The sequence below is a fragment of the Ahaetulla prasina genome, chromosome 6 (genome assembly GCF_028640845.1).
Source record: "Ahaetulla prasina isolate Xishuangbanna chromosome 6, ASM2864084v1, whole genome shotgun sequence".
NCBI classification, from domain to species: Eukaryota; Metazoa; Chordata; class Lepidosauria; order Squamata; family Colubridae; genus Ahaetulla; species Ahaetulla prasina.
The window spans coordinates 79,376,940-79,401,326 of record NC_080544.1 but is presented as its reverse complement, the minus strand read 5'-3'; the positions used below and the strand labels follow the sequence as shown (position 1 = coordinate 79,401,326).

Genomic DNA, 24,387 nt, shown 5'->3' with positions numbered 1-24,387 from the left:
AAACCTGGCAAAGAAGGTTTCATGATCATGAAATGATCATGATCTGATGTTTCACTTAATGACCATGATGATTTGCTTAACAATCATGATAAAAAAGGTCATAAAATCAGGTCATGTGATGCCTTGCTTAATGATCATACCACTTGACAAATTTTCGATCTCAAGTGTGATTGTAGTAAAGGACGTGTATTGTATCCTTTAAAAAAAAGGTAAAGCAATAAAGGTAATACCAAAAGAGAAAAAAACTTCTCGGAGGATGATTTGGTTAAGTGTACTTAAGAAGGAGGTTGCCGGAATTCTGACTGAAAGGACAGAGGAGGTAACCACCACCACAAAGTCCTGCAGCTTTATGCTAGACAGAATGCTTTTAGAACGTAGTTTTCATCAGTCACTAAGATATCTATGAACTGAAAAATATTGTTTGATGTGGATTTGTTTATTTAGAGAATGCATTTAGAGAAAGTGAGTTGTAGAACATTTTATGTGAATATGAAGTTGAATATTGGTTGGTGAACGTGATAATAGAAATAAAGCATGCTAGAATAAACAGAATAAATAGTTCAAGGAGCAAGGAGTAGGACAAAGAAGCATGAGGTCCTCTTGTTTGTTTAATATAATTATGGATAAATGTATAGGAGATGCTAATGGGGACATTAGAGATGTGTGAGCTCTGAATCTGAATGAGTTGGAGCAAATATTGGAATATATGATGTAGTGTGGAATATGCAACTAAAATTAATATAACCAAGGTCAATGTAGTTGTGTTTGACAGGAAAATGTACTAAGCTGTCGCAAGTTACATATAAATAACAAAAATTAGAGTAAGCCATTGAACTTGTATATCTTGGTAGAATGTTTATTAAAGATGAAAAACAAAAGATAGAGAATTTTTAAGGCATACAAATATTATTAGAAAAACAATAGATTTCTACAAGCACAATAAAATGAATGAAAAGATAGAAACAAAACATGGCCATTCATTGCTTCTGTTTTATCCAAGTAAAAGTTGAATAAGTCACAAGGAACATAAAAATACATTGAATACAAATGGGTACTTAAGAGGTAGATATGATAACACAAAAAGGGGTTTGGTCAAGAATTAATGAGTGCTGATTGAATATGGACTGAACAGTAGAAAAGGAATATGCTGACTTAGTTTGATTACATAGAATAAATGTGAATCAATTTGGAAAACAAATATAGGAAGTAATTGTGAATGAGTTACAAGGAAAGGGAAGATGGAATTATGGTCAGACAGAGTTGCTAAGATCTTCAGAAAGAAAAAGGTGAAATTAAAAAAAATCAAAAGGAAATGTATAAAGACACAGGGTAAACAACAATTGTTTGTAAAAATGAAAAACATAAAGAGGTATAGTGAATTGTGTTGGAATAAACTAGATTGAACTGCATTTCTTTTTCCTGTCCTTAATTTTGTTTGCATTATTGATGTTTAGTCAAGGAAAATCTGAGCATAACATATTTTCTTTCTTTCTTTTTTTATTTCGTCTAGTGACAGTCCTGGCTATTTTTCATGAGCTTCATGTTGATACAGATCTTTATACTCTCCTTTTTGGAGAAAGTGTCCTTAATGATGCTGTGGCTATAGTACTCACACAGTAAGTGCAAAGTCTCTTTTCTTAAAGTAAGTCAATGATGGATGTTACTTAGTGTTTGTGAATTATGCTTTTCTTATACATATAACAAGATAAATTTGAATTGTTGCTAAATATTACTCATATGTTAACTTTCACTGTTTGGTGCATTTAAAGTAATACTTTTACTTTAATTCTTATTACCTTATTAAACATTTATCTAAGATATATGAAGCTGCAATGACTCATAGTTGGCTGTGCAGTCAAATTTCCACGGAGTACCTACAAAATAGAAGGCATTGTTTTATTTTAAATCATAAGAATGTGCATGCTGATATGCCTTTAGACCATTAAACTAATTGTGGAATCCGCTGGTGAAATCTACCTCACCATGGGTGATCAGTAGATCAGAATGAATGGGACTAAATAAAATATAATTTCTCCTGGTTGAGTTTTTATATTGTATACTTTGAAGAACATTCACATATTTGTTTAAAAATTACTAAGCTTTTATACATAAAGTCATTCCTCATAGACATTATACCTGAGTTCACAGAGTGGGCTAAGTATAATATGGTTTACTGAGCTTTGCTTTAGTATATTATCTGTCAATTTTTATTTTGTTTGTGTAAAGAAACTATGGGTAGAAGTCATATATAATTTCAGCCATAACATGTACTGTATCTGTCTATGCTTGCACATTTTTTAAAATATTTAAATAACATTGCAACAGAAAATTAAAGTTTCGTGTCGACAGTTTTATTTGGTCTATGTATAAATGCTGACTAGAAGGTTATGTCCAGATATCTTGTTCTTATGGAATGTTTTTCCCCTTCCACGGGACAGAGAAAAGGGATGGTGGCTGTGTTAACTTAATCACACAGATCACACAATTACATACTCGTATCATGTTGAACCATGTTTTATATAAAATTATGAAAGTATATAATTCACATCATTGGTATGGTGATATCAGTTACACATATTTTGAAATCATCATAGGGTTTACAAGACCCTATATATTTCTATATATAGGCCATGTGAAGTATTGTTTCCCCAGTGGCTAGGCTTTTATTGATAAAAGTAAAACAGAAAGATATGGGATCCTAAATTTTTTGTGTTTCCCCTTCATTATAGTTTTTAAAAGAAGGGAGAGCAGTACAATTTGTTATAAATGGTGGGCAAGGTCGATTTCAATTCTGGTCTCCAAATAATTCATTAAACATAGCAATATGCACTATTTTTCAATGAGTATCTTTGTATGAGCAAAATTAAAATAGGAAAGGGTTCCAGACTTTATTCATATCTGGTTGTCCCTTTTGGTGTCAAAGCTTCTATGGTCAAGGCTTCTATTCACATTGAGAAAGGGGGATCAAGATGGTTTACAGTATAGTCTTTTTTTTTTAATTCAAAAAGTTTTACAAAAAAAAATTGTGAATTTTTCCAGTTCGGGAGGCAGCCTCTTGTAACACAGATTCAGGCATTTCATCTAAACTTTTTAAAAAGAGCCTCTTTACATCATCTTGTTTATTCACGATCATATCTTCATTTTTATCCATTTTTGCTTGCACCTCCATTCCATTTTCCAAGTACTGATTACACTGGTTAATTTCCTCCAAGCTCTCATCCAAAACGTCCCATTTTTTATCAATTTGTATTTTTGAATAATTAAATACATTCTTTCTGTATAATCCTGTATAAAGTCATGAATTCATTCTTCTGAAAGAACCTTCATGGCAAAGTTCTTGCTGAGAATCCCCTTATGAAATACTTAAACAAACTAATATAATCCAACAGTCCACAGTCCAACACAGTAAGATAAAGTCTCCATTCACTTTCACTTTCTCAGCAAGTAAACACCATTTTTCCTTTAAGTATAGGAGAGCTCAATTCATTACAATCCACAAATAGTGTTTCCTAGCTTCTTAGTTACACAGCTTGCTCCTTTTCATTTTACTTCACTTTACTTTCACTTCCTCTCAGACACCATTTTAAACAGTCAGTGAAAGCAAGGGGGGGAAAAGTTTCTCTTTTTAAAAGGTAGAAGTCAGAAAATCAAAAATACTTGCAATCCAATAATTGTTCACTCGTGCTTCTTCCGTCTGCATGTAGAAATCCACAAAAAGAAATAAATTGAGCAGAGGTGGACACCTTCCTCTTTTCCTGCTTTTGCAGGAGCGCACTGAAGACCGGAGATAGCAGGATTCAATGGGATTCAACCCTTCGGGACTCTGCATAACAAAAACAAAGCCCCTAGGGGAATCTACCACTCCCCCCCACTGCTCTATTCTCTCTCTTTCACCCAGAGGAAAATTGAAGCCGGAACAGCTGTTCTTTGCTGTTTTCACCGGCTTTACAATATCCAGTGCGGAGCGCCTTAATTAGGCACCCAGCGAGAAAGGTGGCGCCGACCGGAAGCCGTTTACATTATAGTCTCATGCTTCATCTGATCTTTAGCTCTCTCTATATTGTCATATAAGTAACATTGTCGTAGTTCAGAAAAGTGATTCATACATTCTTTCAATATATTAAGTTATAAACAGACCACATTATATAATATTACATAAATTTCACCTGTTTCAACATTCCATTCCATTTTCCAAGTACTGATTACACTGGTTAATTTCCTCCAAGCTCTCATCCAAAACGTCCCATTTTTTATCAATTTGTATTTTTGAATAATTAAATACATTCTTTCTGTATAATCCTGTATAAAGTCATGAATTCATTCTTCTGAAAGAACCTTCATGGCAAAGTTCTTGCTGAGAATCCCCTTATGAAATACTTAAACAAACTAATATAATCCAACAGTCCACAGTCCAACACAGTAAGATAAAGTCTCCATTCACTTTCACTTTCTCAGCAAGTAAACACCATTTTTCCTTTAAGTATAGGAGAGCTCAATTCATTACAATCCACAAATAGTGTTTCCTAGCTTCTTAGTTACACAGCTTGCTCCTTTTCATTTTACTTCACTTTACTTTCACTTCCTCTCAGACACCATTTTAAACAGTCAGTGAAAGCAAGGGGGGGAAAAGTTTCTCTTTTTAAAAGGTAGAAGTCAGAAAATCAAAAATACTTGCAATCCAATAATTGTTCACTCGTGCTTCTTCCGTCTGCATGTAGAAATCCACAAAAAGAAATAAATTGAGCAGAGGTGGACACCTTCCTCTTTTCCTGCTTTTGCAGGAGCGCACTGAAGACCGGAGATAGCAGGATTCAATGGGATTCAACCCTTCGGGACTCTGCATAACAAAAACAAAGCCCCTAGGGGAATCTACCACTCCCCCCCACTGCTCTATTCTCTCTCTTTCACCCAGAGAGGAAAATTGAAGCCGGGAACAGCTGTTCTTTGCTGTTTTCACCGGCTTTTACAATATCCAGTGCGGAGCGCCTTAATTAGGCACCCAGCGAGAAAGGTGGCGCCGACCGGAAGCCGGTTTACATTATAGTCTCATGCTTCATCTGATCTTTAGCTCTCTCTATATTGTCATATAAGTAACATTGTCGTAGTTCAGAAAAGTGATTCATACATTCTTTCAATATATTAAGTTATAAACAGACCACATTATATAATATTACATAAATTTCACCTGTTTCAACATTCCATTCCATTTCCATGGTCTTTTTAGGTAACTATAAGAATCTTTTGAAAAAGAATAAGTTGTCAAAACAGGAAATAGCATTTAAATGTTTCTATAAATGTAACTCAGAATTCACATATGCATCCAGATGTCAAACATCTTTACTCAGATCTTTAGATATCCTCTTACTAGGTAAGCCATCAACATAATTAACACATTTAAACACTTTAAAAGCTTTTCATTTCTTAAGAAAGGTCAGAATAAAATGTCATTCTCTAATGCTGCAGTTCAAGGACCATAAACAAATAAGACCACTGCAGTAGAAGGTACAAAATATTCCTAAGTGTATTTTGAAACTTCCATAAAAAATGGTCTGTCACACATTTAGAATATTTTATACCCCAGTATTCTTTATTTTTTTTCAACATTTATCATAAACACTCAAATTAATAATACTTCTAAATTAATTCTTTTGCCACGTGTACCAATCTAAGTGTGATGAAACTATAGTGTGACATAACTGCCAAAAAACACCACCAACCTCATGAAGTTTTAGACTTTATCAGTGGAAAAATGTTTTTCAAATCAAAGGAAACAGTCATTTCATTTTATTCTGTTTTGGTCAATTCCTATTTGAATATTGAATACTGTTTTGGCCATCGTATTTCAACAAATTACCAAAACTGGAACAACATCATAAAACCAATATAAGGCTAGAAACTAAACCTTAGAATGATAAGTTCAAAGAACATATTAAACTTAGCTCTAAAAAGTAATACTGAGGAGGGATGTGATAACATTCTTCAAGAAAGTAAAACTATATCATACATTTTTAAAAAAACTGTTCTCACATGTTCCATAGTACAGGGTTTATAATAATGTACTTAAGTTATAGAAAAGCAAATTCCTGGTTGAATGGTAGAAAAATGGTAGAAAAAGAGGTTTGACAATTATCTAGGGAGGTGAGGGGCTTCCATTACTGAATTGCTCAAGTAAAGGCTAAATAAATATGTCTCATCTGTACATTCATTGGGATTTCTTCCTTGAGCTTCAGGTTGCAGTCAGTGACTTAACTGGCCCTTCCGTGATTCTGTGCATGGAAGATTAGAAGAATTGATAATATCTTGTATCTAATGCCTTGTGCTCAAAATATGAATATTTGAATAATCTGGGAAATTCTAAAAAATCTATTACAGCCAGTTCTCTTCATAAATAATTTGCAACAGATTTTGTGTGAATTTCACAAATCCAAAACCACTTGAATTTCACAAATCCAAAACCACTAATATGAAAAGCTGGTTTTTGTTTTTTCTTTTCTTTTCTGTTCATGTTCTGGTCAAATATGAATCCTCTTATAGTGATTTAGGAGAAGAAATGGAGGTACTGACAGAAGGAAAAGAAATGGAGAAATGGAGAAGAAATGGAGGTAGTGACAGATTTTATTTTCCTGGGCTCCAAGATCACCGCAGATGGGGACTGCAGCCAAGAAATTAAAAGACGCTTGCTCCTGGGGAGGAAAGCTATGGCAAATCTAGACAGTGTACTAAAAAGCAGAGACATCACCCTGCCAACAAAAGTGCGTGTAGTCAAGGCTATGGTTTTCCCAGTTGCAATGTATGGCTGTGAAGGTTGGACCATAAGAAAGGCTGAGTGCCAAAGAATTGAGGCCTTTCAACTATGGTGCTGGAGAAGACTCCCTTGGACTGCAAGGCGAACAAACAAGTCAGTCCTAGAGGAGATCAACCCTGACTGCTCTTTAGAAGGCCAGATCCTGAAGATGAAACTGAATTACTTTGGCCACCTAATGAGAAAGAAGGACTCACTGGAGAAGAGCCTAATGCTGGGAAAGATTGAGGACAAAAGAAGAAGGGGACGACAGAGAACGAGGTGGCTGGATGGAGTCACTGAAGCAGTAGGCATGAGTTTAAATGGAGTCCAGAGGATGGTAGAGGACAGGAAGGCCTGAAGAAACGTTGTTCATGGTGTCGCAATGGGTCGGACATGACTTCGCAACTAATAACAACAAATAGTGATTTAAGAAATCTAGAAAGTTCAACAACACAATATGTTTCCAAAGAAATGGCATATGGTGGTTTATATAGGATACAGGTAACTGATCTGTAAGAATTTTGGAAGCAAAATTTCCAGATGCTAATAGGTTTTTTGTCTAAAATACTATCACTATTCTTCATGAGCCTTTAAATTAACATTTAGCCCGGAGCTTTGGATTTGGCTGAATGGAGAATAATCCGGACCAAAATTATGAATGTATAATGTCAAATAGATTCCATTTAAACTAACCAGAAACCCAGTCTGGAAGTGGAATGGAGTCAACTGACATGCATGTTGCTTCCAATCACAAGAAATAAGATCCAGATTGGTACAGAGTTTGTTTGTTTATTTATTTATTTATTTATTTATTTATTTATTTATTTATTTATTTATTTATTTTGTTGAGTACATATTAGATAATATATATAAATATATGCATGAATTGAAATACATAAAATGAATACAATTAAAGGGAACATTAGGACAGGGATGGTAGGCACGCTGGTGCTCTTATGCACGCCCCTTACAGATCTCTTAGGAATGGGGTGAGGTCAATAGTAGAAGTCTTAGGTTAAAGTTTTGGGGGTTTGGGGATGAGACCACAGAGTCTGGTAGTGCATGCCAGGCATTAACAACTCTGTTACTTAAGTCCTATTTTCTGCAATCGAGTTTGGATTGGTTCACTTTAAGTTTGTTTCTATTGTGTGCTCATGTATTGTGGTTGAAGCTGAAGTAGTCACTGACATTGTAGCAGATGAACATTGTAGAACATTGTAGCAGATGATTTTATGAGCTATGCTTAGATGATACTGAAGGCAGCATAGTTCTAAATTTTCTAAACTCAGAATTTCAAGTCTGGTGGCTTAAGATATTTTGTTGGGAGCAGAGGACTCTTCTTGTGAAATATTTCTGGACGTGCTCAATTGTATTAATGTCCAATATGCAGTGTGGATTCCAGACAGATGAGCTGTATTCGAGAATTGGTCTAGCAAATATTTTGTATGCTCTGGTTAGTAGTGTAATCTTACCGGAGAAGAAGCTACGCAAGATTAGGTTTACAACTCTTAATGCCTTTTGGGTGATGATGTTACAGTGGGCTTTGGCACTTAGATCATTCGATATGAGTACTCCAAGGTCCTTGACAGAGTGAGGATCATCTACCAGATTAGAAGGAGACAGACAGACTGTGAGTTCTACTCCAGCCTTATGAAGCCAGATGGGTGACTGTCTCTTCTCCAGCCCTAAGAAACCCCAGGAAGAAGACAATAGCAAACCACTTGTAAAAAAATTGCTAACAAAGCTGTAAGGATAGTTCAGGCAGCTTTCAGGAGTCAACACCGATTCAACATACACACACTCTCTCTCTCTCTCACACACACACACACAAAGAGTGAGAAAGAGAGAGAGTCACAAGATATAGTTTATAAGCCACAGCCCCTAGAGATTTTCCTAGAATTATAGAAATATTTTTCCTCTGCAATACCCTACCAGTGATATAATCTATCACGGAAAATTTATGTAAATTTCCGTACTCTCTATTATACTGTTTCCTATGTGAGATGCTACTTGGTAAGGTGCCAGGAGCTTCATAATCCCTATCATTGCCTTGAATTTGCTCACATTATACCTACCCTACTAGAAGGGATATGGACTAATTATCCAATCAGAGTATTTACAATAAACTAGGTTACACTAAGAAAGAGGATATATAATGCACAGTGCAATCCATTTAAAGTGCTCATTCATATGGAAATATTGGTCTAAGAGCCAGTTTTTCACACAGAAAAACCCACACATTCTGTCTATCTGACCTTTGGGATAATTTATCCTCACAATATGGCAAACATTTCTTCAAAATTTTAATAAAAGCTTACTTTATAAATCTCAGTATGTTTTATAAGCTAAAGCTATGTAACCAGTTTAGTAGGATGCGGTGGCTCAGTGGCTAAGACGCTGAGCCTGTCGATCAGAAAGATTGGCAGTTTGGTGGTTCGAATCCCTAGTTCCACGTAATGGAGCGAGCTCCCATTACTTATCTCAGCTTCTGCCACTGTAAAAATGCAAGTAGAAAAAGCATGTAAAAATGCATAGAAAAATAGGGATCCCCTTTGGTTGGGAAGGTAACAGCATTCCGTGCACCTTTGGCATTGAGTCATGCCGGCCACATGACCATGGAGACGTCTTCGGACAGTGCTGGCTCTTCAGCTTAGAAATGGTGATGAGCACCACCCCCTAGAGTTGGGAAAGACTAGCACATATGTGCAAGGGGAATCTTTACATTTACCTTATGCAACCAGTAGGCTACACTGTTGAATTAAGTGGTGAAGCACTCTGTATGTTGTAAATTTATTATAAAGATTTGATATAGCTTTGCTTCTGAGAAATATTGGGATCTTAAAGCATTTTCATTGATGTTTGTTGTTATGGTTTTTGCAAATATGATCTCCTGCACAAAGACTTTTATCATTGCACTACTTTTTTTTATTCAGTTCTGTCCAGTTATCAAAGACTGCTTAAACAAGTCCCTGCAGTTTTCATGGCAAAGTTTTTCAAAAGTGGTTTGCCATTGCCTTCTCCCTAGGCCTGACAGAAAGTTACTGGCTCAAGATCATCTAGCTGACTTTAGGTTTAAGGTGGGACTAGAACCTATGCTTTCCCAGTTTCTAGCGTGATGCCTTAACCACTATACCAAATTGACTCATTTTACACCTTACTTTTAAACCATTAGTGGCAGTTTAAATTGCCCCCTTTCTTAAATGGCCCAAACTTTCTGTTCTTTTGCTAGCAAATTTTTCATTTAAATAATATAACTTAGAAAATCAAGATCAGTCTCTCTCTCTCTCTCTCTCTCTCGTTTTTTTTCCTACAAGGGCAGGAAATCAAACAATACCATCCAAATTTACAAGTTTCAGTTTGGGAAAGCAGTTTTTCTCCAAAGTCCTTATTTTTAAAAATAACAATTAATGTGAAGCAGCTCCATAATAGAAAATATGTAGAATTAAAATTTATAAAGGCAAAACTATATGAATCAAGTACAACTTCCTGTAATTCTTATACACAAACAATGATCTTTTAAAGTACATCTTAACTGAAATTGTTGCCGAAAATCTAACTTGGTATTTCAATAACAAAAAATTAAATGGTTTACCATTGAGTCTTGATCCTCCTCTCTTAAATAATGGATTTTATCTGATCAGATGCTTAATTCAATCAAGATTTTTTGTTTGTTTTATATTTATTAATTTTAAGATTGAACAAAACAATTGTTACTTAATACCTGCTGAAAAAATGCTCAAATGAGTTTTGGCAAAAAAGAAAAAGAAAGAAATTGATTTGCTGTCTACTTAAAACAAATATTCCTTTGTATATATCTTTAAAGCATGAAGATTTAAATTTTGAAATATGATCATCCAATTCAGTAGGAACGTTGCCACATAATTATCAATAGAATAAAAGTGTTACTTCTTTTGTCAGGTTATAATTCCAAGTCACATTTTAATGTCATAGATGTAATTTTTATGATAGATTTTCCCTTTCCAGACAGACTTAAACGCTTCATGCTTTTATTCCCATTTCTGTGAAATTGTAGTTTTCTTACATTCTGCTTCTAACCTACGATAAAAAAGAAACTTGTCAAATTAAAGGACCTTGTAGAATTCTCCACAGACTCACTCAATAACCTTTATATCAAGTGGGTGCATTTAAATAGCAAAGATTTATATAGAAGCTAAAACTAACCTCCAGCTGTGAATTTGAAATCAGAATGTATTCTTTCAACTTCTTGCCAATCAAGTGCCAGTATAAATACTCCAAAGCTAAACTCAATGGACAGTGTTTTGATGGTGATTACAGCTAGTGCTTCTAAGAAGTATATAGGGTCAGCAGGGAAATTTCAGAAGTGTAGGTGCCTTGCAAATTCAGAAGGAGCCAAATCTGAGAAACAAAATGTTCTTTTCAAGGGGACCTAATTATCAGAGGATCTCTACTGGACAAGCAATTTTTAATTTGATTTTCTTCATTGGTCACCACTCTTGACTTTGTACAATATCATCCAGAGATTATGTGGTTACCCAACAAACTGTCTGTAAATATTCAAATGTTGTGATCCTTTAGGATTCCTTGATTGCAAAATAAATAATGTATAAGAATCGGTTTCTAAAAAATATGGGAGCTTTTGATTTAATGGGGGATTTGAACAGCAGCTCAGGAAGAAATGTTTTCCAGTGTTTTCCTTAAAACATATCTATCAACAACCTCCCTGTAGCTTACTGAAAGGAAAGAGAATGGGTAAAAAGTATCTTTCTTCTTAGTATACTGACAAAAGAAGAACACTGTTATTTATCTAAAAACATCACTGTTTCTTAAAACACAAATTTAAGACCCTCTTAAAGCTAATGAAACCAAAATCATTTTTCTTAAAAATAAAACCATTTTCTGCAATCTTTGATTCCTCGTGGAACAGGTTTTCTTTTTAAGAAGATAAAGAAGAATGTTACATTTGTCTGTTCTCTCCTATTTCTTTCCATGCTGCAAATCCAATATTTATTCAGAAAGCTACACCATATGGATGGCCTCATTCATAGATCCAACATTTCACAATGTTTTTTCCCTTCTTTTTCCTTTGATGGTATTTCTGTAAGTCATGTCCAGTGAGTTCATCCTCTTAGAATCTCATTCAATAACACTTTTCGATGGCTGGACTTCAACACAAATCAAATGTGTGGATTATATTAGACAAATTGATGGATTGAGAGGGAAGCTAATCACAGCAAGTTTTTTCCCTGATATTGTAATTTATTTGCTTCTCAATTTTCAAATTCTTCAAGTAATTTGAAACAACTTAAAATACTTTTAAAAATAGTAACATACATAATAAGGAGAGAGAGAGAGAGGTGAAACACAGAAGGGATTTGGAGGTGGAAAGCAAGGTCAATTGTGGATTGAGCTATTCAAACAATAATCACTGATTGTTTGATGTAATCAGTAAATGTCCTGCTATTTCCCTATATAGAAAAAGATGATATGTAATAACATGCCACAATGGTAACAAATGATATGGACAATGCAATACTAACTTGAATAATGTTACTTTGTAGTAAGACAGATTTGTATAATGATATGGTAGTTACTTAGAAGGGTTCTTAGTCTTTCCATTACAAGGCAATTTATGTTTCCTTGCTCCTTATTCTGGAGACTTTTGTGTCTTATAAACCAAAGAGTAGTAAGCTTTCAAGCAATTATCATTATTTTGCATTTTAAAATATGAGATAAAAGATAGATACAGATGTTGATTACACATATTTGTTGTTAGTTGCAAAGTCATGTCCAACCTATAGTGACCCCATGGACAATGTTCCTCCAGGCCTTCCTCTACCATCCTCTGGAGTCCATTTAAGCTCATGCCTACTGCTTCAGTGACTCCATCCAGCCAACTCGTTCTCTGTCATCCCATTCTTTTGCCCTCAATCTTTCCTAGCATTAGGCTCTTCTCCAATGAGTCCTTTCTTCTCATTAAGTGACCAAATATTTCAGTTTCATCTTCAGGATCTGGCCTTCTAAAGAGCAGTCAGGGTTGATCTCCTCTAGGACTGACCAGTTTGATTGCCTTGCAGTCCAAGGGAGAGAAGTCTTCTCCAGCACCATAGTTGAAAGGCCTCAATTCTTTGGTGCTCAGCCTTTCTTATGGTCCAATTTTCACAGCCATACGTTGCAACTGGGAAAACCATAGCATTGACTATATGCACTTTTGTTGGCAGGGTGATGTCTCTGCTTAGGCTTAGGGCCTGGGTACTTACGGGACTGCCTGCTGTTACCTCATGTCTCCCACCAACCCGTGCGCTCTCACAGAGAGGGACTTCTCAGGGTGCTGTCCGCCAAGCAATGTCGGCTGGCGGCCCCCAGGGGAAGATCTTTCTCTGTGGGGGCTCCCACCCTCTGGAACGAACTTCCCCCGGGTTTACGCCAAATACCTGACCTTTGGACCTTCCGCCGCAAATTGAAAACACATCTATTTATTCGCGCGGGGCTGGCCTAAATTTTATTGGTTTTAAATTTATTACTAATTTTAATGGGGTTTTTAGTTTTATATATTTTTAAAGTTTTTAGGCCACCTTTATAATAAGTTTTTTAATTGGTATTTTAAATTGTATATTTTTGTATTGTTTTGTTTTATCTTGGCTGTACACTGCCCTGAGTCCTTCGGGAGAAGGGCGGTATAAAAATTGAATAAATAATAAAATAATAATAATAGTATGCTGTCTACATTTGCCATAGCTTTCCTCCCCAGGAGCAAGCATCTTTTAATTTCTTAGCTGTAGTCCCCGTCTGCGGTGATCTTGGAGCCCAGGAAAATAAAATCTGTCACTACCTTCATTTCTTCCCCATCTATTTGCCAGGAATTGAGAGGGCTGGATGCCATGATCTTAGTTTTCTTAATGTTAAATTTCAAGCCAACTCTTCTTCTTCACCAGCACCAAGAGGGTTTTTAGTTCCTCTTCACTTTCTGCCATTTAGAGTAGTATCATCTGCATATCTGAGGTTGTTGATATTTCTCCTGGTGATCTTAATTCCAACTTTTGATTCATCTAGCTCGCCTTTCTCATGATGTGTCCTGCATATATGTTAAATAGGCAGAGTGTCAATATACAGCCTTGCCGGACTCCTTTCCCAATTTTGAACCAATCAGTGGTTCTGTGTCCAGTTCTCACTGTTGCTTCTTTCCTGCATATAGGTTTCTCAAGAGATAAATAAGATGGTCTGGTATTCCCATCTCTTTAAGAACTTGCCACAATTTGTTGTGATCCACACAATCAAAGGCTTTAGCATAGTCAATGAAGCAGAAGTAGATGTTTTTCTAGAACTGTCTAGCTTTCTCCATGATCCGGCGTATGTTGACAATTTAATTTCTAGTTCCTCTGCCTCTACGAAATCCTGCCTGTACTTCTGGTAGTTCTCGATCCACATACTGCTGGAGCCTAGCTTGTAGGATTTTAAGCATAACTTTACTAGCATGTGAAATGATTGCAATGGTGCAATAGTTTGAACATTGGGCCGCGGTGTGGCTCAGGCTGGAAGACAGCCTGTTATTAAATACAACTGCTTGCAATTACTGCAGGCTCGAGTCCCACCAGGCCCAAGGTTGACTCAGCCTTCTATCCTTTATAAGGTAGGTAAAATGAGGACCCAGATTGTTGGGGGGGCAATAAGTTGACTTTGTATATAAATATACAAATAGGATGAGACTATTGCCTTACATAATGTAAGCCGCCCTGAGTCTTCGGAGAAGGGCAGGATATAAATGTAAATTTTTTAAAAAAACATTCTTTGGCATTGCCTTTCTTTGGAATTGGAATGTCAACTAATATTTTCCAGTCCTGTAGCCACTGATGAATTTTCCAAATTTGCTGGCAAATTGAGTATAGCACTTTTACTGCATCATGATTACACATATAGTTAGGGCTAAATTATTAATGCTACCATGAGAAAGAACATAAAAGGATGCAAACCTAATCATTCATATACATTCTACAGGCTAGGATCATTTTGCTGCTTAACTATATTTAAGCTCAGTTGCTTAAAAGATGCCAGAGAAGGTCTATACTCTGGTGGTTCAAGTCCTACCACTGCATGACAGAGTGAGCTCCCATCATTTGATTCAGCTCCTACCAACCTAGCTGTTTGAAAGCATGTAAATACAAATAGATAAATAGGTACTACTTTGGGAGGAGAGTAACAGCATTCTGTTTTTTGCCATACACTTTGAGCTGCAGCACAATGGCATGCTGGCCACATCATCATGAAAACATCTTCAGACAGTGCTGGCTTAATGACTTAAAGAAACGGAGATGAGCACATCCCTTAAAATTGGCTACAACTGGCAGAGTAAAACTATCAGGGACTCCTTTATCTTTTTTTCCCTGTGTTCAGAAATTTATTTACCTTTCATAATAGCTACAGAGCTATTTTTTTTCTCATAATATATCTATTAACAAAAAAGCAGTACTACCAACTTGCAAGTGTCTGAAATTGTGATTGTAACAGCATTATTTCAAGAATATGAAAACCACAAAAAATTAGGCTAATAAGAAAATCATATATTGCTTCCTTTCTCTGTTAGATAATCACATCATCATAAATGAATAAGATAATCTTAATATAGCAGTTGAGGAATTCTACAAGAGTGATATTTTAATTATAGAGTATTACTGCATTATGTGAATTTTCCCTAATTTCTAATTTTGGACAGGGACAAGGAAGCCTCAATCCTTCATCTTATGGTGGTTCAGGGTTTGATGCTCTCTCCTCTTGTGTTTAATATCTTTACATGAAAGTATGTAGTATCTATCATCTGCCACTTCAGGATCCAGTATCATCAGTATGTAAATGGTACTAATTATATAGGTTTTCAATTTCCTTCCCCAGTGTCTAAACACCCTACAGGTCTCACTGCTGGGGTGGTGAGGGCAGGTATGATAGGCTCATGTTCAATTTTGATTGAGCAAGACTGATTGCCTATGGATATTTGTCTCTCACCCCTCCCCAAGTTCTGGAGACTTCCATATTCAGTCTTTGATGGGGTTGCAGTGGTCTGCATTATGAGAGTCATCCTGGATTCATTTCTCCTGCCCCTGCTCAATAAGACCTTTGTTTGGTTTATTTCTTTACTAAATGACACTTGGCATCAAACAGCAATAAAAATACAATACAATTGTTGAAAAAACCCATTAAAGGGGGGGAAAGCATTGAGGCTCCCATAAAGGTCATATCCCTAGAATTCCATCCAGTGCCCCAATTGTGCCCATTTCTAGATTGGAAAGTCCTCCAGTTACTCATATCCTGGTCATCTTACAGCTGGACTATTGCAATGCATTTTCAATGGGACTGCCCTTGAAGACCACTCATCCCTAGTCCAAATTGCAGCAATGCAAGCAGTGATGGGTCTGCTTTGCTATGCCAAGATGACATCACTGTTCCATCTATCTTCCATTTTTCTGCTATCTGATAAAGTCAAAGAGAGATGGTGCAATGCTTTTTCTGGGGTCTGTAATGTGTTCTAGCTGGCCAGATATGACTGTTTTCTTTTCTTTTCTTTTTTTCTTTTCTTTTTTCTTTTAAAGTGTATGTCGTGCAGAGTCATTCTAAGCTGTTGGGCAGCCTTTAAGCTAGATAGACAGACAGACAGACAGACAGACAGACAGACAGAAAAGCAGGCAGGCAGGCAGGCAGATAGACAAACCATTTATAGTTCACATCCTTTGTTGTGCCTGACTCTTGCATAAAATGAAAGAGAAAACACAGGGGACAAATAGAAATGCTATGAATATTTAAAAATATATCAGAACAGTAAAAAAGAAACAATTTGGCCTAATTGTAAGAGAAAGTATGTACTGGAACAAAGGCAGATAGAAAATGTGTGATGAGGGTGATGGTCTTGCAAGATTTACATGAAAAAGCTAGGCAATTACTTAATACAAATATGTGAAATCAAAGATGTCCCCTGTGATTCATGATGTACATGGTGTATATTCCATCAGGTATGAAAGGTGTGTTTTCCATAAAAGAAAGATCAATTGATACCCAATCTGGATTCCAAAGATTTAGTATAGAATTATGGAATCATTTAGTGACTAGATCTATGATGGCGAACCTATTGCACGCATGTCACAGCTGTTGTCCCAGTTCAGCTCAACTGCACATGAGCCTGCATCTCCCAGTCTTCAGGTCTCTGCTGTGCATGTTCAGGGGTGGGGCGCATGCGGGGGCCACGCACACATGTGCGGGAGAACGGGATGTATGCAAGGGGGCACACACGCATGCAGAGGGGCCACATGTGCATTGCATTTTGGGGGTTTGGGTGTGTGCGCGCACGTGCATTCACAAGCATGCACACGCGCTTTGGGCACTCAGTCCAGAAAAGGTTAGCCTTATCTAGTCCAGGTAGAGCTGGACTAGATCATCAGGATACATTCAAGATAAGCATGAAATAGTGCTTTCTAATTTGTTCAAATTGATATGATGTTCATGAAATTAAGTAGGTTGATAGTAAATGTCTATGGAGATTCTCAGTCATCCAGGTCATGGTTGTCTCAAAAGTGCTTTTCTTTGAAGACATTTTGCTTCTCATCCAAGAAGCTTCTTCAGATCTGCTCTTCAGCTCTGCAGAGCTGAAGGAGCTTCTTAGATGAGAAGCAAAATATCTTCAAAGAAAACCAGAAAGTCCAATTGCCTCTTGGAAAAAAACACACTCTTGGGATAGCTTCACAGTAGGTAACTAAATTCATGGAGTAAATTACAAGATTAGAAGAAATGTGCTTCTAATATCAGTTATTCTCCAAGAACAGCAGGCTGTTATCTGCTACCATCATGGCATTTTGTGGATTCCCCATAGATATCTGTTTTGCCATTGTGGAAAAAAACATGCTGGGCTAATAATTCTTTTACTTATTTCTAGTGTGTTTTGAGAAAGAGAAGGTTATGAAAAAGGCAACAAAAGGGATAATGGTGACAGGTTTAATAATATCAGCTAAGTTAAAAGATCAGAATAATTTTTGTCTATGGTTAATGTAGCAATATGAGCCACATTTTTACTATAACTAAACTTAAGACTTTTGAATCATGTTATTTATTTTTATGAAAATATACAAATATAACAGTCTATAATTTTACATTCAACTTGTGATCTCAACTAAATGACCGTATTTCACTTCCAAATTTGACATTTCAAAAATACTATCAAACAATTTCATTTATATATGTTTTGGGTCAAGGGAGGGATCAGCCCTTCTACAAAGGGTAGGTCAGGAAATATGACCTACTGGAATTCTATGATATTGTTATATGATACAATTACAGAATTTTGTGATTATATTCTATCTTTCCCTTCTAGTGTAAGAATCAAAAATAAAATGGAAGTCTCGTGTTATTGTCGTTACCTTCTCCTGTCCATCTGAGATAAATTGAAATTTACATAATTTCTTGAATTCCTTCTTTAAAGCTTTTTCTATACTTTCATATGGGAGAACAAAGTATTCAGTCAAGTTTAAATCTGTTCTCTAAGTTATTATGTAGCCATATTGGTTGGGCCATTACTGGTGGCTGTGCAAAATTAATTTCTAAACTATCATTACACTATAGCTTAATTATTTTAAACTTTATGGATAGATCAAATTGCAACTCAAAATACAATCTAAATGCAAGCCATATGTTGCTGGATTACTTGCTTGTTAAATAAAGATGGATTTCAGTGAGTCCCATCACAGAGTTTGTCCTCAGGGTTCTATGAAAATATAATTTAGCTTGAGTCAACCAGAATATATACAGTTGCCATGTCTTACTGAATTAAATCAACGGGTCTATCTTCACACATGGAAGGACAAAATGAAATTGCAGATCTGAGAATTAGGAATGCTACTTTGTAAGGCGTATGGTTTACCTCCAAAAGTCAATTATTTAGCAATGTTTTAGTACCACAAATCATGTTGGCATCCAAGTTTTCTTCTTTTAGAGCTTTCTGCTGAAAGTGCTTCAAAAATCAAGTACAGTCTGGTTTAACAGGTTATTTGCAAATAGGATCCCCTTTTCCCCATTTCTTCTCCTGTATTCATGTATTTCCACACTTTGTTTTGCTCCTCCAAATAATCTTTCTTTCATAATTTGGAAGTCTTTCTAAGACTAAGGTAATCTCATGTGGAATTAACTGTATTGCGCATTACTTTTGGCCAATAGAAAATTGATGGATTTTATATTAGTTTAAGTAGTTTTCCCCAGTGAGCCCTTTAATAATAGTTCCTAGAATTAATATTCACAAAGGCTTGCTATTCTTTTTGACTGAAGAGATTTCACATACACAAATATACAGTTTTTGGTCTTTAGACATTGTTCTTCCACCAATACCATATCAGCGCAGTGTCTTTATGAGGCCAATGAGGAAAATACATAGTAGAGGACTGTAAGTCTCTGTTTACAACTAGGTTTTTGGGTTTTTTTACATTTATATCCTGCCCTTCTCCAAAGACTCAGGGCGGCTTACAGTGTGTAAGGCAATAGTCTCATTCTATTTGTATATTTACAAAGTCAACTTATTGCCCCCCCAACAATCTGGGTCCTCATTTTACCTACCTTATAAAGGATGGAAGGCTGAGTCAACCTTGGGCCTGGTGGGATTCGAGCCTGCAGTAATTGCAGGCTGCTGTGTTTTAATAACAGGCTATCTTACAGCCTGAGCCACCACAGCCCAAGGTCTAATAAGTTGCTGGATCCTTCCAAAAGCCAAACAGTCAGAGAGCATCTATTTAATAGGAGAGAATATATATAACTCAAAGTTGAACTTGGTGATGTTTGTTTGACAACATTTCATTCCCTAACTAGATAGCATCATTGGGGTAAGTGTGGCATTTGCTCCCTGTTTATATACAGTACAGATAGTCCTTGGGTTGTGATCAAAATCTGGACCAGAATTAATAGGTATTATGTTTTGCAATTGCAAATCTATAGAAAGGAAAAATAAAATAATCCAGCTCCTTAGATGTTTTTTAAAAAATATGTCAGAGTAAGCATTGATTTTTTTTTATTTCATTTTGTCACAACAGTATTTACAATCATCAACATAAACAATAACTCATCTTGAAAGAAAAAATTATATATAAGTAAAAGTATGCAACAACGATGTTAATTTGATATAATGAAGGGAACAATAGGACAGGAACGGTAGGCACTTTTGTGCTGTTATGCATGCCTCTTATAGTCCTCTTAGGAATGGGGTGAGGTCAATAGTAGACAGTTTTTGGTTGAAGATTTTGGGATTTTGAGTAGAGACTATAGAGTCAGGTAGTGAGTTCCAAGCGTTTACAACTCTGTTACAGAAGTCGTATTTTCTGCAATCAAGTTTGAAGCGGTTGACATTAAGTTTGAATCTATTGTTTGCTCTTGTATTATTGCGATTGAACCTGAAGTAGTCTTTTACAGGAAGGATATTACAATAGATGATTCTGTGTGTTAAACACAGATCATGTCGGAGTCGGTGGAGTTCTAAGTTTTCTAATCCCAGGATTTCAAGCCTGGTGGCATAAGGTATTTTGTTGTTTTCGGAGGAGCGAAGAACTCTTCTAGTAAAATATTTCTGGACGCGTTCGATAGTATTAATGTTAGAGATGTGGTATGGTTTCCAGATGGATGAACTGTATTCAAGAATAGGTCTGGCAAATGGTTAGTAGTGTAGAGTTTTTGGAAAAGAAGCTACGTAAAATTAGATTTACAACTCTTGGAGGGTTTTTTGCTAGGTAGTTGCAGTGGGCTTTGGCATTTAGGTCATTTGAAATGAAAACTCCAAGGTCTTTGACAGGGTGGGGGTCGTCAGTAAGGTAATGTCCATCAAGCTTGTATTGTTGTTAGGGTTCTTTTTTCCAGTATGTAAGACTGAGCATTTGCTGGTTGATATTTGAAGTTGCCAAGTTTTAGACCAATCAGAAACAAAGTCAAGGTCATCTTGAAGGGTAGAAGTATTGTTAGTGGTATTGAATAGTTTGATGTTGTCAGCGAAGAGAACACAATAACTTGAGATAAGGTCACAGAGATTATTTATGTATAGTATGAAGAGCGTTGATCCAAGAACACTACCTTGGGGAACGCCGCTTTTGACAGGAACAGGATTTGATAGAGCGTTGCCAATTTTGACCACTTGTTGTCTGTTTGATAGGAAGGCATTTATCCAATTGTGAAGAGGTCCTGAAATGCCATAGGATTTTAGTTTTAAGAGAAGTTTATCATGTACTATTTAGGGGGATTTTTAGGGGGAATTTTTAAATAATTTTTAGGGGGGGAAATGATTTCTTTTATTGCTTATACCATGTCATGAACCAGGGTTAACAATGTTTCCTGCAAAATCAAAATCTAACTGTCCAATGAGTATTGCAGTCAAACTAGTAGAGCCTATTAGTTTTATATTTCCTAAGTTAGTTGAATTCTCTTTTAAAATGTGTTCATATTGGTAAGTAAATATTGTCGGAGTGAATTCCCAGAAATGCAAAGACATGCTTCCTTTCCTGTGTCTTTAATCCTCAGCTGTTGTCTTAATCAGTGATAGACTATGGTGAAATAAAAATAGCAGTTGACCATTTTCTTAAACTACCTTCTCATCACGTACATTCAAAACATTGCAGCATTTTCTTACAGGGTTCTGAATCATTTTAATTTCTGCAGTTATAAGTAGTGAAAAGTATTTAGTGATTTGAAGAACTGAATAAAAATACAGCAGAGATATTTGGCGTAATAATTCAGAAGGATAATTTGCAAGAGGCACTAAAGCATCCACCCCATTTTAATTTCTGACTTATGGTTTGAATCTGAATATCCATCACAAAGTCTTTGGCCCCCATTCTGCTATTTTGCTATTATATAGAGGCCAAATCAGGCATCCATTTTTTTCATTCATGCTAGAAATAAGAACATAATCTACATTCTTGTGATAGCAGCTGGTTTTTATGTCTTCAGTTCAACACTTTAGAAAAAAAAATGAATTGCCATGGCAACAGCTGCAACCATATATTATAGAACTGAAGAAGTGGAACTAACATTCATGAAGGCAGGAATACTGTTAGAATAGTACATCATGCAGACAGTGCCAATCATTTTGAATAAAATAGTCTGGTTTCTTTACTAAGAACAAATATCTTTTAACTTTACATATAGATGACCAAATATGGGGTGTTTTAATAACCTTAGGCCCATTTTTCCATCTCAGTGGCATCGTGTCAGTTATTCTTTGACAAACAAGTTTCAAAATTGGTATGTCTATGTTGTATGTGTACACATACAAAAAGACAAGACAAAGTGAGCAACTCTGCACACAGTTTTGCTATTTTGCTCCTCTTCTCATGTCTATTTGCAATGACATCAATCATCATCATGACCGTTCTTAGTGAGTTGTGACCTGGGGTGGCTTTTCTTCCTGTTATGACTGTATTAGCTACAAAATAAAATTCTGGTTTGTTCTTGGCATCTTGGGTAACAAAATCCTTTGAAAAATCTCCACTCTGCATGTAAAAGGAAAAGGGCTATAAGTGGATGCAGGATCAAATGTATAATAATAATAAACCTCACCCCATTCTTAAGAGGACCATAAGGGGCGTGCATAAGCGCACAAATGTGCCTACCGTTCCTGTCCTATTGTTTTTCTTTTTTTCTTCTTCTTCCTATATATATATTGATGCTTATACCTCCTAATATTTACTCATATATGTTTATTACTATATAATACTTTTTATATGATGTTGTGACAAAATAAATAAATAAATAAATAAATAAATAAATAAATAAATAAATAAATAAATAAATAAATAAATAATAGTAACCAAAAGGTTGTATTGTAAAGATAAGGTTGCTCATACCCTCTCATCCTGTCTTTCTAACTTCTGCACATTCAGCCATGAGATCAAAATAGCACTTATTAATTCATATATGCTCTAATGCTAATCCAAGCCCTAATTAAACAAGGTTTTTCATTACTAAACAAGGTGACTATTAAATGAGTCATACCTTTTTGTCATGGTTACTGTGGTTGTTGTTAAGTGAGTCACACAGCAAATCCAACTTCCCCCATTGACTTTGCTTGTCAGAAGTCAATTGGGAAAGTTGTAAATGGTGATCACATGACCCCAGGACACAGCAACTGTTGTAAGTACAAGCCAGTTGCCAAGCACCTGAATTTTGATCATTTGATCATGGGGATGCTGCAGCAGTCCTAAGTATAAGGACCGGTTGTAAGTCACCTTTTCCGATGCCATTGTAACTTCAAACAGCTATCTGTATATGCAGGGTTTCAGGTGTCTATGTACCTTTTAAAAATAAGATATTTGTCTGCACACTCAAAGACCAGATGCCAAGAAAACAAATCATGTCTTAAGAATTTATGTCACTCTATGTTCCTGGCTCAAACTAGGCATGGGTATGATGTTATAGATGTTGGTAATCATTTCTGTTTAAAACCTTCCACAAAAGCAGACAAAAATCCTGTTTTAAGCAGGATTTTTGCTTCACAAGAGAAGAAAACTATTGATGCCTTCCCATCATGGTTCAAAACAAAGTCAACTCTCCTGAACTACACTTAACCCCAGCAGGAACACTTTCACTGCCATTAGAATGTTCCTCGTCAGTAAAATACAACCTACAATGAAAATAAACTGCCTTGGCCTTTGGCAACTTTACAAGATGCTGTAATAATAGCTCTTAAAGAATGTGATGCAAGAATCCTAGGTAGTAAATGAGATGGGATGTAAATCATAATAGTATATTATTCTGGGATACAACAAGTAACGTGGATAAGAGGTAATGATTATAAGGGACCATTTTACAAATGACCACTACTTTAGGATGATAAACACTTAAGTTAGAAATCTATGGTAACATTAGAGAATGCTGTTTCTTCTCCTGCCTGTTGCTTGAACTATGCATTTAAACTTCAATTACTTTTCTCCTTGAGTTTAAGTTTCTAGACACACACACACACACACACACACACACACACACACCTCCTCCTCTAAGAAATTTTTAAAAATATATATGTTGATGGTATAAATGTTTCAATTTATTATTGTAGCTGCTGCTGTAGAAACGAGACTACAGATGCCAAACAAGTATATTGTGGTTTTGTATCACTGAGTACGATTAAGGATGAGTAGAATAGTCAGTAAAGAGGAGTGATATGCCTGCCATTGTTATTATATTCTGTCATGAAAAAAACTTTCCAAGTAGTTATACCAATTGCCACAATGTAAAATATGGTGTTATGTATGGTGCTAGATTGTCCCTTGAATTAATCAAAGGCTTCAGATAAATATAGTTGGCAATATTTTGCAGCTAGTTATTAATTCTTCCAGGTAGACAAGTGCTGGAGAGGCAAGGTGAAGATTGAAGAATGTGTAGAGGTGTGTGACTATGAGTGAGGCATGGTGGGACTCGAAAAGGAGAGGGGAAGGTGTGTGAGGAAGGTGTGCCAGGTGTGTACAGGGAGAGAGTATGTGGGAGTGCACAAGGGTGTGGGGGAGGTGTGGTAAGATTCGGAGAGAGTGTGCAGGGATGTGTGTGAGGGAGACATGGCAAAGTTTATGGAGGATGCATCAGTGGCAGGGGAGGCAAGGTGATTCTCGGAGAGAGGCACAAGAGAG

At 36.0% G+C, this 24,387-nt stretch overlaps 1 protein-coding gene across 3 annotated transcripts in view; it reads left to right on the top strand.

The window, feature by feature from the left end:
* The window catches only part of SLC9A9 (solute carrier family 9 member A9), a 260,366-nt gene that overhangs the window by 65,649 nt on the left and 170,330 nt on the right, over window positions 1–24,387 (top strand). For all 3 annotated transcript variants that reach the window (XR_009155753.1, XR_009155752.1, XM_058188448.1), the window contains exon 6: window positions 1,511–1,616. Coding sequence is in view for 1 of the 3 variants with exons in the window: in XM_058188448.1 (XP_058044431.1) it covers window positions 1,511–1,616 (106 nt within the window). In the remaining 2 variants the exon portion in view is untranslated. The remainder of the gene's footprint in view (window positions 1–1,510; window positions 1,617–24,387) is intronic.